We start from the raw sequence: 17,883 nt of genomic DNA on the forward strand, positions 1-17,883 counted from the left end.
TGTCCCTCTCTTCTTGTCCCTTTTCTTCTTGTTTTCCTCTCTGTTTTGTACTCAGCTGACTTTTCATGCTGTCTCTAAAGGAATGAAAGATTTTTTCCAAGCACTAAGCTCACTTAGCTGATTGCTCCTTCCTGCGTTTCCAAAAAGGCCAAAGTAAATAACCCAGTCCTTCTTTTCACTGTAGACAAGCCATGATCTGCTTATCTGTTCTCCATTTTCATTTGGATGAAATAATAGCTGCATGAATCATGACAGCAGACAAGATAGAGGAGAGCAGGAGGCGGGGTTACCAATCTACTTGCTCTGGAGAGCGGAGTTTGCTGCTTTTAGATGTTGTCTCCAAAGTCTCCAGTAGCAGAAAAAAGTCTCTAGATTTGGCGCTAGGAGCTTTTTAGAAATCAAAGTGCTAGAGGGGTCTGAAAAGTGGCTAAATATAGCGACTAAAGCGCTAAGTTGGCAACACTGCTCTTTGCATGGTTTGTTTTCAAATGGTTTGCTGCTGTCTGTTTGGACCTTTCTGAACATGTGCAGCAAATGGACTGATCCAATATGGTGGACACTGAAGGGGGGGGGGGGGGCTGAGACACACTTAATATTATCAGCGTTCTGATGGCATTTTAGCAAAAGGATTTTGAACAAAACATTATTAATGTGCACAGAAAGGGAATAGTATGTAAACAGAAATTTATAGGGGCCCCTGAGGAACTGATCTGTTCTAAACAAAATTTCGTTTTTTTTTTTTTACACTTGTTTTTGCAAAATGACAAATCTGTCTAAGTTAAAGGAACCTTGGGAATTAGGCAACTGCCTCATATTGCCTAATGTTAAATCCCCCCCGATTTAGAGAAATCTAATGTCTGTGGGGTTAAGGGTCTTGCTCAGGGACCCAGAGTTCAGGCTGTGGGGATCAAACCGAGTACTTTCAACCTTCTCAGAGCACAGGCGCACTGCTCTAACCACTGGGCCAACACTCCCCCCTTTTGCTTTTGACCAACTTCCTAAGTGTGTTGATAATGTTGTTAAAATGCAAACAGAAAGGTTAGTTTTTACCTGGAGAAAGGTGATAGAGGTTTAACATAATGGGGCTTTATGATGTTGGTTATACCTTGAAACATTAACTGGCCCTGAAACGAACAGAATAAAAAAGTCTAAATAAACAGCAAAACTTTTTATACATTAACAATATAATTCACTCAGATTGGTTTAAAGCTTTCCATCCAAGTAAACCCAGCTGGTTCCCATCACAACTCTTTCCCTTTCAATATAATACCAAAATTGCAGCTTTTAGAATCAACTGATACCGATATTGAGTAAATCAGTGGCGATTTCTCATTGGAGACTTAGGTGTCTAAGTTTTGTAAAATTATTGGTAAAATATGCATGGTCAAACTTGATAGTCATTAAATATACGGTAAGATGTGCCTGATTTCATGATTATGACCATATTTAGCAAGCTGCAGGCTGATTAAGCAGAAGAAACATTTAATCAGGTGATAATCTCTCCCTCCTCATCATGTGCTTCTGTCTCATTCAGTTCCCTCTTAATGACTTGATTTTTATTATTAAGAACTTCCACATGTCCAAACTTAATGGACAAACCGTCAGCTCATCAAATCCCTTCAGTTAGCTCTAAAAATACACAATAAAGGTCAGTGATTAAATTTAGCCGCTGCTGCCTTAATCACAGCCAAGATCAACCAGTAGAACCAGCATGAATAGATCCACACACCTGATCACAGGACAGCGTTCTATTATAGAGACAAAGGTTGTTTCTCAGTTCACAAGAACATTAGTACAGACTCGTTTCCTCGGCAAGTATGTTCTTGAGAAGAACACAGGAAAGTCTGAACTCTGGGAGACCGGGAGCACGCAGCATAAATACGGGTCAATTGGAGCAGAAGATTACTGATGACATCACCACACGCTCAGCTCGTCTGGAGCTGCATTTCACCTCCTGTTATTAACAGTGTCTAGATAGTTTGTCTTTATTTAGAAAATATGGACGTTGTGCTCGAAAATTTTCCTGTTGGATCAGTATAGACTGACCCCGAGGTTCTGGTTCCTATCTACTGTCAGCCACCCCTCACTGTACATTAGGGATGGAGCGGTTCATGAAAACCGTCCGAACCGTTCGGTTCGACTGTCTCGGTTCGGTTCGCGTGTGTTGCGTTCGGTTCATGCGCTGCTCCTTTTTCTCATAGGTGAAGCGTTTACACTCCAGAGCAGAAGGTGGCGGTACTGCGACCAAAGCCAACCACCAGTAGTAAACAAGAAGAAGCAGCGTAGCCGGGTGTAGCAGAAAAAAATCAGCTGTTGTGGAGAATTGTGTGGGTATGGCGAGTGGGAAAGAACAGGAGTTGGAAGACGCGCCAGCAGCATTTTATAGGTCTAGCCTCGTGAGACCATCCTGATCTCGCGAGCTTTGAAGGTTTCATTCGCTAATCAGTCTGGAGACTCTCCGTTAAAGAAAATTTGGAGGCGTTCGCCAAACGAACGTCCAATCAGCGTTGGCTTTGAGGCGGGTTGAGGTGTGACGCAACGAGAAGCGCGACAGTTCAGTCTAAAGAACATGGCGGCTTCAGCCGATGAAACTAGCGTTAGCATGGCTATCGAGCAAGTTTTATCGGAATTACAGAGTATTTCTTCACTGAAAGAAGAGCAAAACACTGCTCTGGAGGCTTTTCTCAGAGGAAAAGATGTTTTTGCTCTTCTCCCGACTGGTTTCGGCAAGAGTTTGATCTATCAATTGGCTCCTCTTCGTCGTCGCTCTGTTAGTACGTCATATGCTTCGTTGATCTGATTGGTTTATTTGGCCCGTCTATCACCAACATAGGCCAATCAGCTAACCAGTATTTTCGCCCCTTCCCAAAATTACTTCAACGGAAGGTTTCCAGATGGATATGCGGAGCAAATCAATGACGGCGGAAAGAAAGTTGTGGATAAAAGTGCAACAGTGTGCAAGCATTGTGCAACACGTTTTGTTTATGCTAACAGCAACACGACCAACATGTCATGCTAACAATCAACATATACCGAACCGAAAACCGTGACCACGAAACCGTGAACCGAACCGTGAATTTTGTGAACCGTTCCACCCGTAGTGTACATTGATTAGGGCCTGGACACCTTATGAAAATGTTCTGGCAACGTCTCTGTCGTCTTCGTCACTAAAAGGCTTCGTCAGGAAATTTTCATCGTTGATGAAAAGTCTGAATTCTCTCCGCCCTTTTTTCCCCCGGCCAGATTACTTTAAATTCATTAACCAGAAGGAATTGTTTGTCTGAAGGAATTAAGTTTCTCTGTTGGACATTAGACAACCTGATGATCCAGGAACGCTGGAGTTTAATTTATCTTATGATGTGTAACAAAACCAAAGATGCTCAGAGATGTTCTCCATCCAAACTCTCCAGTATTCAGCTGCTGGCTGCAGATGTTTAACGCTGGTGGAGATGAGCCCAAAAAATCCGATGCCAAAGCAGATTTAAAAAGTTCTGGTCTATCATAATAAATCCTAATAAAATTAATCAATATTTGTGGATTTAAAGGTTAGAAGTGTATAAATACTCTTCAATTATATTCTATGTGAAATCAGTTGAATTGTTCCTTAATGGATTTTAGTCCTTTTCAGTTTTTTAGGCACCAGGAATTAGGGATGCACGATATTGGGATTTTGGCCGATGTCCGATATGCCGATATTTTAAAACTCATGTAGCCGATAACCGATATCGATACTGATGTTAAAGCTGGACAAAAATAAGTAGTCATTGAAAATAGCAGTTTTGTTATCCATTTCTGACACTTTGAAAAATAATATACTCAAATATATTTTCATATGCTGATATCAAATAGATTTTTAAAAACGAGTTATCGATCTATTTTACTTTAAAAATCTCGTGAAATTTCATCGTTCTGTTACAAACTCTCGTGATATTTTGCAAATTCTTGTGAGATTTTGTTAGTAAAATAGATCGATACCGCGTCAATATATCAACATATAAAAATATGGCAAAATTTGGTGAATTTTCGGGGGATTTCGTAGCATAACGATGACATATAGCAATATTTCATTAGTAAAAGAGATTGATATGGTGTTTTTAAATGGCAATATATCAGCATATGAAGATATTGGGATATTTTAATGGATCAATATTTTTTCCCTCATCTTTAGAAGTTTTTAAGTCTGTAAAAAAGAAGTTTTTGAGGAAGAAGAAGAAGTAGTATTTATTTTTTTTTTTAGACTTTAGAAACTCTGAAGCTGATCAAATATCGGGTTAAATATCGGTGGGGTGGCCGATGTCCGATATTCAGTTTTAAGGCCGATACCGATAGGGGGCCGATTATATCGTGCATCCCTACCAGGAATGTTTAATTTATTTCTTGCTGAATTGACTGTTTATTTCTCTGCATAGGAATCGGTTGGGGAGTTAAAAGAAGCTGTTTCTGAACCCGGAACATCCAAGGAGGCTGGAGACCCACAGTCTGCAGGAGAGTCCTGTCCCGTAAAGTCTGAGCTGGAAGACGAGCGTGATGGTTCTGGAAACGAGACGGCGATGAAAACAGAGCATGAGCTTAAAACTGAGGAAGCTCCCTCAGAGGCAGCTTCCCCTGAGGAGGCGCTGAAAACGGTTCAAATTGAGGAGTCAGAGGTTAAAAAGGAGGAGGACAAACCTGAGAACGAAGACGACGCGAAGGTGGAGAGCTCAGTGGAGACACCTGAGGGAGCAGGTGTCAGCGAGGACACACTAATGGACACAACTTCTGATCCTAAAGAGGACATTAAAGAGACAAACAATGAAATGAAGGAAGTGGACGACAGCAGGACAGGTGCAGACGAGAGCAGGATGGAGGACGAAGACAGCAGGGCGGAGGAGGAACAGGACAGCAGGACGGGTGGAGACAAGAGCAGGATGGAGGACGAGAGCAGGAAGGGGGACGAAGAGATTAGAGACAAGAGCAGGGTGGAGGATGAAGATAGCAGGGTGGGGGAAGACGAGAACAGGATGGAGGACGAAGACAGCAAGGCAGGGGAGGACAATAGCAGGGAGGAAGATGAAGACAGCAGCGAGAAGAGCAGGACGCAGGACGAGGAAAGAAGCCCAGAGGAGGACAAGAGCAGAGAGACGGAAGACGACAACAGCAGGACAGGAGAGGAGAGCAGGACGGGAGAGGATGACAACAGCAGGACCAGGGTAAAGAAATCCTCGTTTGCCGTTAAGCTGGTTGCGTCTGCAGCGGACGACCTGGATGAGATGATGGACATCGGGACGGTGGATCAGATGGAGCAGGAGGCTCAGATGAAGGAGGAGGGAGACCGTTCACCTGGAAACACAAACACAGGTAGCACACGCGTCTAACGCCAGCGGCGTTCACACGCGTTTCGCTGGTTGTCATTTTACCTACATGGGTAAGGTTAGCCGTTTTAGCTAAAAATGATAAGGTTTTTTTTTGTGTGGCCAATAGCGATTATTTTGATATCAGTTTTAGGGCTGGGTACCCAACTTCGGTTCTTTTATGGTACCGACCGAAATGCTTCGGTTCTACAGAGTATCGAAACATGCCTCGTCTTTCGGTACCAAGTTTCGGTGATCGGCTGTAGCACTTAACGTGATTGCGTCATCCAGGAAAAATACACAGGTGGTCACGCCTACAGCCAGGGTTCATGTGTATCTGTTGTGAACTGGTTGCGAGCGTCGTGGAACCCCTTTAAAATGCCCCCCAGGTCAAAAGTGCGGCTTCACTTTATTAAGACTGATGCCAATAGTGAGCAATGCAATACATCGTGCACGGAAACAATTTAAGAGCAGAAAGTTGCTCGGTGTTTGACTGCAAGAAGAGCGGACCGCAGCCGGCGCGACCATCCTCCTCTCAGCAGCCCGTGGGCGGAGCAAAGCCAGAGCGGAGTGAATCATGCTGCTTTCACACTGGACGCAGCAGGAGCAGTAAAATCGCGTCTGCTGCTTCCTTTTTGATGCTTGTCCCAGCTTCTGACGCGCGGCTGAAGCAGCTTTGCTGCTCTGGCTGCGCGGTCGAAAAGTGGCTCTGACGCGCGTTGGGCGGAGCTACTCTATCCTTTCTTTGCCTTGCAGCTATATTTGCTGTGATCAGTGGGAATAAATTAGTTTTAATATGTGTTTAAGTGAGAAAATCCACCGGGAAAACTTAATCAGTGCAGTCAGTTCATCCTGCCTTCCAATATTTCTTTCGGAGCCGCTCAGACCCCCACATACCAGCGGTGCGCTGTCAGTAGGATCCCATTCAACGGGCTCGTTTGTCTCCTGAGAAAGCAGACGTGTTAATTTTTCTAAAGGAAAACTGCTAAGTAAAAAGGTCCTCACAATGTAACAGTGAATATTAGACACTGAATTTTATTTTTTTTTAAGTAAGAGGAAAAATGTAAAAGGAAAAATCAGAGCTTAAAATAAAACTCAAGATTTGTACTTTTTTATGTTGTGTAATTTTCTTTTTCTTCGAATTGATATTATAAAACTGGTATCGAAAAAATTAGCGTTCAGGAACCGGTATCGAAGTGAAGGTATCGGTATTGGTACCGGAACCGAAATTTTTTGAACAATACCCAGCCCTAATCAGTTTAACCGATCTCTGATATGTGCTGCCGACTATGGAAGTAAATCTGTCGCTTGGATTAAATTAAAAATGCCACTGAAATGTAAATGTTGTATGTTTGAACTTACTGTTTCAGTGTTAAAATATATTCAGAACACATTTATGACCTTAAAAAAAAATTCATTGTCATTATTTCTACACAGTTAAAATTTCATTTGTTATTTTCTCTAAAAGCTAAAAATTCACATTACTATTTCAAAGTGATTACATTTTCAATACTTATTTTTCAGTTAAATGTTTCAGTGTTAAAAAAATCTGCATATAAAAAAATTCAACCTTTCAAAATTCAAACTCAATATTTTCAGCCTCCTGAGATTCAACTGGCTCTATTTCACTGTCTTAAATTCGGCGTCTAAATTCAGTGTAAAAAGGGAAGGGGTTACTTCAGGTCACAGACGTTAGCAATGGATTGTGGCGTCCAACACCCAGCCAATCCCGTTACGTTTTCTTAGTCACGTGATGTGACGCTTGTGGCGCTCATACTGAAGGAACACCAGCATCATGGAGCCGGTAATAAACTCACCGTTGAGTTAGCCACAGAGAGCTTTAGTCAAATGGTGTTGCCGTGGCGCCATGGCGAAGTCAGGTGTTTCGCCATGAAAATACGATTGGCTCTCATTTCCTCATTAATAATCAGATCTGCACCAAATCACAAGATATGATCCTAGTCCAGCTCCAAACAGGAATCCAGAGCAATATTCTGTGGGCGGGGCTTTATTTTATAACAGCGCCCCCTAGAAATAACAAAATTCAAACCATCAGCCCCAAGCCGTTTTTAGTCCAAGAATATTGGAAACTTAGAACACATTTGCATCTGAACTAAAAGCCTCTTGAAGCCATGGTCTAAACCCCACCGGAAGTCGGCCATTTTGAATTACATTTTACCCTGTTGTGAAAGGACTGACCTCTTTTCGGCTCCAGCTGCGCATTGATCTCTCTGCTCTGACTTCCTCTCCTAGCTTCAACCCTGGAAGAGGAGAACTCTGCTGAGGAGGAGGAAGCTGATGTCAAACCAACAGCTTCGGATTTGATGCAGTCGAGTTCATCTCCGTCTTCTGAAGCGGCGGGGAGCACAGGTGATGTCTTATCGAAAAAGACGGAACAGTTTTTATATCTGAACTTCTTCAGGCTGATTTTGTTTCCTCTTTTAACAACTGTTGGGTTTGTAGGCAGGGACAGCTCCTCGCCTGCATCTGTGGTAAACGGGATGAAAGTGGTGAAGTTATCCATCCCCAGATTAGAGTCGGTAAGTAGCTCCTCCGTTTCTAACAAATTCCACTTCCTAACACTCCTCAGATTTTACATAATTTTCTTCTAAATCGTGAAGTTTGACCTTCTCAGCCTCAGTGCAGATGTTTCTGCTTTTGTTTCTGAAACAGGTGAGGATGACTGAAGAGATGAAGTCGTCTCCTTCGCCTCCTTTGGCCAAAGTGAAGGACGAGCCGGTGGACGAGGAGTACGAACAGGCGCTGATTTCCTCCACGTCTACAGCGAGCGTCAAAGATGAACCCGCCAAGGTGCCCACAGTAAATTCTTCCTGCCTTTTAAACGTTAGACCCACTTAGCTCGGGATAACGCAGCTAAACTTGATCATAAAAGGGTTGTTTCACATTGAAGCAGGAGAGGGTTGGGGAATATGTAAACACATTTTATTTTATTCTGTCTATTCTGTTTTTTTTTGTTTTTTTTTTGCTGGTGAGGATTCTCAAAAAAAAAACAATCCACTGGACTTTGTTTCCAAGTTGGAAGACGTTTCGCCTCCCATCCAGGAAGCTTTTTCAATTCAAAATGTCAGCAATAGCGTTGAGTTCCAGGTTTTATAGAGCATCAAATCCGAACCCGTTAGTTTGACATCATTTTCCCTGCTTTTGTGTTTTTCTTAATCTTTGGAAGCGATGTCCATGTTTAGATCTCCTCCTAATATGCAAACTACCAGATTGACCCAGGTAGATTGATCCACCTACGGCTACGCACTCGCACAGCATACCCGGTCAGACCAACATACCCATAGTCAATACCTGTTTATCCCTTTAGTTTTTGTTTTTTTTTCACAGACATATACATACAAGCCCACATTCAGGCTGCTGCTCTATACGGTACTTAAAAAAGAACAAAACTTTGAAAGTATATACAACAAGTTAAGCTTACAAGTAAAGTAGGTCACACGGTTAAACATAAGGAACTTACAAACATAAATGTAGTTAGTAATTAAATAAGCAGCACCAATGGAAATAACAAAAATTAAATAGAAAACAATAAGTAAAGATTAAAAAAAAGTACAGTAGAAATGAAATGGAATACAATGAAAGAAAAAAAAAATGGCCGTTTTCCACCTACCGTATTTTCACGACCATAAGGCGTACCGTACGAAAAGGCGCAGTCTCAGTTATGTGTGCCATTACTGTATTTAACGCACATAAGGCGCACCGGATTATAGGGCGCTGGTTTTATATACCGGTACATATCCTCTACTACCTTTTAATACCTCTACTGCGTATTTAAAATTAGAGCGGGAGCAAAACTGAGTATGATTGTGCTTTATTCAAGTATTTATTACAGAGTATTAATCAAACCCCTCAAAGTCATCATCCTCTGTTTCTGAATTAAACAGCTGCACTAAATCAGACATGCCAGTTTCCCCTTCTTCGCTGTCAGAGTCACTTTCCGTGCCGGGCGGCTCCTCGGAAATGATGCCGGCTTTTGCGAAAGCTCGAACAACAGAGTCAGCAGACACGTTAGTCCAAGCATCAACAATCCATCCGCAAACTGTGGCGTAACTTGCCCGGCGCTGCCTTCCACTTTTCGTGAAACTGTGGTCTCCGTCGGTCATCCATCGCTCCCACGCCGCTCGCAGCCTTACTTTGAACGGCCGGTTCACACCGATGTCGAGCGGTTGAAGTTCCTTTGTCAGACCTCCCGGAATAACAGCAAGCACAGCGTTCATTAGTTTCACCTTGTTTTTCACATCGGCTGTGAGATGGGCACGCATGGAGTCACAGATGAACATCGATGGTGATGCGTGGAAAAAAAACCACCTGGTCTCCTCACATACACCTCCCTCAGCCACGCTTTCATCATCTCCTCATCCATCCAGCCCTTTTCATTTGCCTTAATAACGACTCCAAAAGTCTCTTTAGGCAAAGTCTTTCTCTTAAAAATCACCATAGGCGGCAGTTTCTGTCCATTTGCATGGCAGCCAATCCACGCCCACACTTCCCCCTTTAACATTCTCATGGTGGTCTCAACAAAATCCGCAGTAACAACAAACATAGGGCGCACCGCACTATAGGGCGCGCCGCACATTTTAAGGGAAAAAGACGTTTATATGCGCCTTATAATCGTGAAAATACGATAGTCCTGCTTGTTGTTCCATGTTTTGAACCAAACAAAGGTTCTTCTTCGTAAGGCCCGCCATCAGATACGATATGAGTTGGAAATTTAACCAATCAGATCCGTCAGAATAGTTACAGCCCAGACTGACAAATACGCCGACTAAACAGAGCAAACGTCATTTTTCTGCAAGAGAAAACAGGAGGGTGGGGGCGTGTTTTGCTCGACTGTGCTGCAATCAGAGCCCAGGAATAACTGTATTTGCCTGTGAGCAGAGCGATGTGCTCTCTCGGTTATTTAATGCACTGTTTTAATTAAGAATTGCAGTGTTGTGATTTCCAAATGCACTCTTCTTGTTTTGTTATACAATCTTGTGATTTATTTTCACACCATTTCGCAGCTCTATCATGTGCTACAAAGATTTGGCGACGCCTGAACTCCGTCTCGCATTACTTCAACCTACTATCCCTACTGATGCAGAATCTTTTGGTGTAGACTTTGGTATTATTACCAGAAGTAAATATATATACCTTTTGGACCCATCAAAAGTTGTAAAACTATTATTTACATCTTTTATTTATGTAAATATTTCTATATGTTTTGGATTAACTGATGGAGAGAAGAAATCAAAATGAACAGGAGTTGGAGTTGTTTGATTCATCATTGGATGTATCCTGAGAGACTGAACAGAAAGCATACCACCTCGGTTAGCTCATCTGTTCTAAAGATACACTGTCTCCTCAGTCTGCCTTTTGCAACACACACCTTAACAAAGCCAGATCCTCCCTTTGGACCAGAACCTCCTTATCTTTCACAAGTGTCCTTGGACCAAAAGCAGCGTTTGTTATTCCCTGCTTCTGTAGCCCAAACAGGCTGTAGCTGGTTCCCTCGGGGAAAAGGATGAACAAGTGGAAAAAATAAAACAAGGCACTGAAAATCCCCCAAAAAAAATGGTTAACACATTTTCTAATATTTATTTAACATCACATTATGTAATTGATGTGGTTTCAACCTGTAGACTTTTTTTTTCATGTAGGTTCACATGCACAATGAATTAGTTTATCATGCACAACAAGTTAGAGATGTTTTATTAAAGATGAGATGTTCAGCACCATGGATAGAGACTCCAGACTTAATTTATTGGGGTTTTTTTTTTTTTTTCCAATAACCAGCAATTTATTTATTTGATCCTCTATTAGACATTTTACCTTCAGAATATTAATATCAGCAGTCATGGTTCAAACAACTTACTTTGTTTCTGTTTTCTCTGGACCTGATCTTGCTTCATTTTATCTTCTCTTTAGTCACACGCTTTTCTTTGGGGTTCGCGCCTCTGTCCCTTCCACCTTTTGCTCTGCCCTCCATCCACCGGTGATGAAGATTTTTTTCTCCTCCTCATTAGGGGTGTAAATAATAATGGTTTTGTATCGATGCATCGATCCAACAGCTGACGATCCGATGCATCGATACGTCTGCAAGAGAATTCGTTTCATGTTTTTTTTTCCTCCGGTCTATTTTTATCTATTTGCTCCTGGGCGTAATTCTCCTCCCGTGCTGCGGTGGCGCTAAATCTATGTTGCCCTCCTACCTCGCTTCCTGGTTATACTCTTACAGCAGTGTGTTGCAGTGAGCTTGATGCAGACATTTTTGATTTATGGTCAATATTGAAGCGTGGTCTGTGCTACACACTGTGGGTCTAGATACGGCCGAGGCGGAGAGGAAGAGGGGGCGAGTTTAGTCCGACGACGGAGGGACATGAGGGGCAAAAAGAGCGGAGATCCAGGTGGAGAAAGGTTCCAGCGTTCTCGCGTACCTCGCTCTTCTAGCTGGTCAAACTTCACGAGTCGTTTTACGCAATTTCGGTCATAAAAACAAAACAAGCCGGCCTCCTGTCTGCGGCACTGTCTGCGGTCAGCTACAATTTGGGAGAGGAGCGGCGGAGCGTCTGTGGAGGGGCGGGACGTCTGGAGCCGAGGTATTGAATTGCACTCATTGCACTGATTTTGTGCAGTATTTTATGATTCAAAGCCTTTCAGAATCTATGGAGTGCAACTTTTCTACTTCTGTTATTTGCTGTTGTTTCTCAAACAAAATGCATAACGATATTACAGCTTTCATTGATTTATTTCAAATTTGAAACATTGTCTAGCCTGTAAGGTAAAAAAAATAAATTAATCGAATCGTATCGTGGTGTATTCTTGAGTATCGAAAATAATCAAATCGTTGGGTCAGGAAATCGATGTTTAATCGAATCGCCATGATGGATGTGATTTACACCCCTACTCCTCATGGTCCACATCTCTTAAAGGCAGCGAACGTATCATTGTTTTGCAGGGGAACAGAGTTCCTCAGGCTTTTTTTGTTTTTCTTCACCCGCTGACGTTTGCTGATTTTTTTTTTTGTAGGAACATGAATATCGGCATGGACTATATTTGCATCACAAAGTGTAGTAACTGTTGGCTAATTCTCTGACCTGAAGACCAGCCTCCTGGTTTAGAACTTTGCTTTATTCTAGGTCCTCCATTAATCCAGTCATTCTTCTTTTTGACAGGATGACCTGAGGATCGGTTCGGTGTACTCTGTGACTCCATCTGGAGACACGCGTCCCTGCATCAGCCCTTCATCCGTCCACATGTCCTGCTGCAACTGCAGGAAGAACCTGCTTAAAGGACAGACGGCTTTCCAGAGGAAGGGCTCCCCGGCGCTGTTCTGCTCCACCGCCTGCCTCACTTCGTCGCTTCCATCCAAAGGAGGATCAAAGCTCTGTAACAACTGCCAAAAGTAACCATGACTCAGCACTCTGAGAATCCGCCTTGAATCTACTTAGTGAGCTACTCCTTCGCTCAGCTAACCCTGACTTGTTTTTTTTCTCTCAGGTCGATCACTCGGCCTCAGGATGTGGTTCTAGCTTCAGACACAAACGGAACCATGAAGGAGTTCTGTGGCCAGAGCTGCATGAACTCCTTCAACTACAAGAAACAGGGGCTCAGCCTCCGCCCCGCAGATGCACCGCCAAAAACCCCGCAGACCCAGTCGCTCTGCAGCATGTGCTCCAGATTCAGCACCGTAAGTTCAGCTGCAGCTCACAGAACCATCGCCGGCCTCTGTTCACCCAGCGATCGCTGGTAAAGTATCGTTTCTCCCGACTCTCTGCAGAGCAAACACGAGGTGATACTGAGGGGCACCATTCACAAGATGTGCAGCGACTCCTGCTTCAACCGTTTCCGCACCCTCAACAACCTGACCATGGCCGGCTGCGCCAACTGTGGCTCATACTGCCAGAGCAAACCCGTCATGCTGAAGCTAGACGATAGCAGCAAAACACTGTGCAACATGGACTGTTTGGCCAAATATAAGGAGGTACCTGAAAGCTTTAATGATGATCTGCTCAGTGACGTCTGCCTCCTTTAACTGATGAAACTTAAAGAGTAACTTTCTCCTTCTTTGATTCCCTGCCAGAAAACCAAGGTGATTTTGCAGTGCACCATGTGCCGCACTCCGCAGATGCTCCACCAGATGACCAGCAACAAAAACAGCGACGAGTCCGTGAACATGTTCTGCAGCAACAGCTGTTTGATGGCCTTTAAGGTCCAGAGCGTCAGTTCTTCAGGTATGGCAGCAATGCTTCCTTCTAATGGCTTATGTTATCTGCTTGTCCTCGTCGTGAAGGAACATACACTGCAAAAAATTTTATTTAAAGTAATTTTTTCTTAAAAAAGGTGCATTTTGTCTTGAATTGAGGAGGTAAGTGAGACATTTTGCCAATGGAACAAGACAATTTACATTTAAAATAAGAAAAACATTTGCATTGTCTTATTTCAATTGCATATTATCTAATTATTTTATTTTAAGAGTAAAAACACTCATTCCATTGGCAGATCATCTTGTTTACCTACTGAAATTAAGGGTAAATACACTTAATTTAAGAAAATTTTACTTATTTCTAGATCGTTTTTGCAGTGTAGAGCTTCACCTAGATTTATGAGCACAAAAACTAGGAGTTTATTTTCTGTGATCCACAGAGGGTCCAAATTACCCATTAAATTAGAATTTTATATAAGTTAAACATTAATTTTCCCTCATTTCAAAAACTGAAGCTTTCATAGATTATTTAGACGTGGAGTTTTAATATTAAGCTTTTATTTCCTTTAAGAAAGCTTGAGAAAATTGAAGAAGAGATAGAAGACTGTGAAAGCTTCCTGGAGAGTTAGCGAAACGTCTTCAAATCTTGGAAACCAAGTCCAGTGGATTGTTTTTTAAACTTTTACGGAATGACTATGACCTGGATGACTGAGAATCTTCATCAGCTTTATTTCCTTTAGATTTAAATATCACTCACTGATGATAAAACCCACAATTCAGTCACTTTGAAGGATTTTCTCCTCCTGGTTTAACATGTAGAGACATTAGGAATTTAATTCACCCTCTGCTTTCATGCTACGTTCAGACCGCACTCGCTAGAGGCAGCAGAAGCTGCTAGTTTACAAGCAAAAGTTGAAGTGCATCAAGGTGCAGCAAATGGTCCTGCAGCGTATTTTGAACAGCAGGAGCAGAACGTCTGAGTAGCTGAAGCGGCGCGTCATGAGCTCCTGAGCATCGGATTCGCGGGACGCGCTCCTCAAGGCCTAAATTAACTTAAAATATCAAAACCTGCGGGCAAAATATGTTTGCTTTTATTATTCTGGTGCCTACAGTTTGGATTACGTACATGAAAAACGCCTTCCGCCGCCGCGAACAGCAGTGGAAGTTCCCCAAGAGGCGACCCATGGAAGCAAATTGTTACCATATTTCAAATTTAAAGAATGTGGCTGCATTGTTTGACTCAGAAATAAAATTAGTAATCAATAATCCTGTTTGCATTTGCATTTTCTTCTTTAGCACTTCTCATCCTTTTACTTAAAATGAAAAAGAAAAAGACATTTGAGATTTATTTTTCAAAATGTACCCCAGCAAATACACACCAAAATTCAATTTGAAATGTAAAATTTGAAAAATGAAAAAGCATTTCTGGAAATGCTTTTGTGGCTGCATTGTTTGACTCATAAATTAAATTAGTAATCAATCATCCTATTTTCATTTGCATTTTCTTCTTTAAGACAGCACAATTTATGCCATAATCAAAGAGAAAACGCAGTTAGAAAGCAGCAGCAGCCTCCCTCAGTAGTTCTGCCACTGTTTTGGTCATTGTGCTCGTTCAGTATGTCCCGATAGTCAGACAGATGAAGTTTTCAGGTGGACTTTCTCACTTAAAAACATATTAAAACTACTTTTTACTCACTGATAACAGAAAATATAGCAAAGCCGCTCTCTGCCATTGGACACAGGAGCAGCAGAAGCATCAGAATCATCTGGACACTTTACTGGACGTCTGACCTTAATGGGGAGTAGGTTAAAAAAAAAGCACCAGAAGCATTTTGGCTGCTTCCAGTGCTTGCGGTCTGAACGTAGCATCGGAGTCTTTCCCCGAATCACAGAAAGATGCAGACAGCTTGTTCTGTTTGGTCTTTCATTGACATCCTTTTCTTTCTATTGAAGTTTGAACAAAGTCGTCCCTCTGGAGTGTCTGACGTTACGTTGCATCTCCCCTGTGTGGTCCTGGCTGGGCAATGGAGTTTAATTTTTAGGCAGGTTTTTTTTAATTGTTTCCTGTTCTTTGCCTCTGCAGGAGCTCGGTTGAACTGTGATAACTGTGGTAAGAACACAGTACCTTCGTATCACCTGGCCATGTCAGATACCTCCATCAGGAACTTCTGCAGCATGCCGTGCGTCATGACTTTCCAGGTAGAGATGCCACGGCACACGCCTTCTGCACTAGAGGTGTGTAGAGCTTTGTTCGGGCTGTAATACCCAGAACTGCGTTGTTTCTCCTCACAGGACAAGTTCAAGAAGAATCAGACGCAGGTGAATGCTTTCACCAAGCTACCGGTCGGATCCTCCCAGTCCAAGATCGCCACTCCAACACAGCTGGTCGATGCCATGAAGCTCAACTGCTTCCAGTGCAGCCAAGTCATCACGTCTAAGCCTGAGATCATCCAGATACAGGTAGGTTAGCATGGCGGGGTGGATGAACCAGCATCTGAGGTTTAACTTGAGCTGCAGAGGATGGCGATAAAGCCCGCAGTATGATGATTTGTCTGTTTTTTGCAGGACAAGATAGTTTTCTTGTGTAGTTCTGACTGTTCGATGGAGTACAAGAAAGTCAACGCTGTGATGAGTCTGTGTGAATACTGCAAGATCGAAAAGATCACCAGAGAGGCCAAGAGAATCAACAACAAAGACTGCTACTTCTGCAGCGACGGTAGGCGCCGCGCCCCACAAAGCCTTCTGTTTAAGCCCCTATAAGCCACCTGAACCATTTAAACCATATATGCCAGAATTACGAAAAACCTGGCCGAAACTCTGGCATACGTCAGATAAGTTATGGGTACGTTTTGTAAAAGTTATGAGCACGCTGAAACGTATGCCACATGAGGAGTATAAGTAACAGGTAGGTTATCTGATCATTGGCATATGTTAAGTGTAATTTACTCATAAGATGTGGCGTCTAACTTATCCAAAACCTATGAGTACTTGTGCGTAATTTATCAAGAACGTATCTCCAAAGCATACTTGACGTATTCCAGACAAGCGTTGAACGTGTTTCTAACTTACAGCTACTGTATAATGGAAGAGTCTGCAAAGCAGTAATCAAAGCAAAAGGACATATTTTCAGTTGTTTCACACTTTTTTTGTTAAGTAAATAATTCCATCCGTGTTAATTCATAGTTTTGATGATTTCAGTATGAATCTACAATTTTCATAGTCATGAAAATAAAGAAAACTATTTGAATGGGAAGCTGTGTCCAAACTTTTGGTCTGTACTGTGTACCGACCTTTTATTTGGTGGAGGGTTTTGTTTCCATTTATGTTCAGGTGAATTTGGTTTGATGTTAACCCGTCTCCTCTGTGTGCTTTTGGTTGATTCATTGATGTTGTCGGTTGTCAAATTGTCAGATCTAAGCACCTAAAACATCATACATGCATACATGGAAAGAAAGAAGGCACAGAGACAATTAATTTAGTTTTACTCACGCGGAGAGTAGGAAGAGACTAACCTCTCTCGGCCAGATGGATTTGCTCCGCATATCCATCTGGAAACCTTCCGTTGAAGTAATTTTGGGAAGGGGCGAAAATACTGGTTAGCTGATTGGCCTATGTTGGTGATAGACGGGCCAAATAAACCAATCAGATCAACGAAGCATATAACGTACTAACAGAGCGACGACGAAGAGGAGCCAATTGATAGATCAAACTCTTGCCGAAACCAGTCGGGAGAAGAAATACTCTGTAATTCCGATAAAACTTGCTCGATAGCCACGCTAACGCTAGTTTCATCGGCTGAAGCCGCCATGGTCTTTAGACTGAACTGTCGCGCTTCTCATTGCGTCACACCTCAACCCGCCTCAAAGCCAACGCTGATTGGACGTTCGCTCCAAATTTTCTTTAACAGAAAGTAGACAGACTGATCTGCGAGTGAAACCTTGAAAGCTCGCAAGATCAGGATGGTCTCACGAGGCTAGGAAGAGACTGCAGAGTTTACAAATCTCCACCCCACTCTGCCGGTCTTCAGCTTTCTCCTCGCTATTTATTAAAGTTAGAGGGGGGGTCCCTAGTTACACAAGCTGAGGTTGTGCTAAAGGAATAGGAAACAACAAATACAATTCAATTTCAGCCTCAGTGAACAGGTTAATTTGCATTTAAATGTCTTGCGGTCAAATGGTCCGAGAACCTCCTGGTTTCGTTAAGCTTAGACAAAACTTCCTGAGAATTGACCTCTACTGCTTGTGCAACACCTCTCTGGAACAGTAATATGTCACACATTATACATCATAAGAACAAACATTAAGTATTTTATACACAATCATCCCAACACAAATATTGTCTGAAATT

The 17,883-nt window shown here is 42.5% G+C and overlaps 1 protein-coding gene across 2 annotated transcripts in view; it reads left to right on the forward strand.

Annotated features, from left to right (window-relative positions):
- zmym4.1 (zinc finger MYM-type containing 4, tandem duplicate 1) overlaps positions 1-17,883 on the forward strand; it is a 54,478-nt gene that overhangs the window by 16,290 nt on the left and 20,305 nt on the right. For both annotated transcript variants that reach the window (XM_038296027.1, XM_038296028.1), the window contains exons 2-12: positions 4,410-5,337; positions 7,584-7,700; positions 7,794-7,870; positions 8,004-8,141; positions 12,506-12,735; positions 12,831-13,020; positions 13,111-13,314; positions 13,414-13,564; positions 15,620-15,735; positions 15,829-15,996; positions 16,102-16,252. In XM_038296027.1, coding sequence (XP_038151955.1) covers positions 4,410-5,337; positions 7,584-7,700; positions 7,794-7,870; positions 8,004-8,141; positions 12,506-12,735; positions 12,831-13,020; positions 13,111-13,314; positions 13,414-13,564; positions 15,620-15,735; positions 15,829-15,996; positions 16,102-16,252 — 2,470 coding nt within the window. The remainder of the gene's footprint in view (positions 1-4,409; positions 5,338-7,583; positions 7,701-7,793; positions 7,871-8,003; positions 8,142-12,505; positions 12,736-12,830; positions 13,021-13,110; positions 13,315-13,413; positions 13,565-15,619; positions 15,736-15,828; positions 15,997-16,101; positions 16,253-17,883) is intronic.

This window comes from Cyprinodon tularosa, unplaced genomic scaffold (genome assembly GCF_016077235.1).
Source record: "Cyprinodon tularosa strain WSP-4 unplaced genomic scaffold, ASM1607723v1 ctg366, whole genome shotgun sequence".
Lineage (NCBI taxonomy): Eukaryota > Metazoa > Chordata > Actinopteri > Cyprinodontiformes > Cyprinodontidae > Cyprinodon > Cyprinodon tularosa.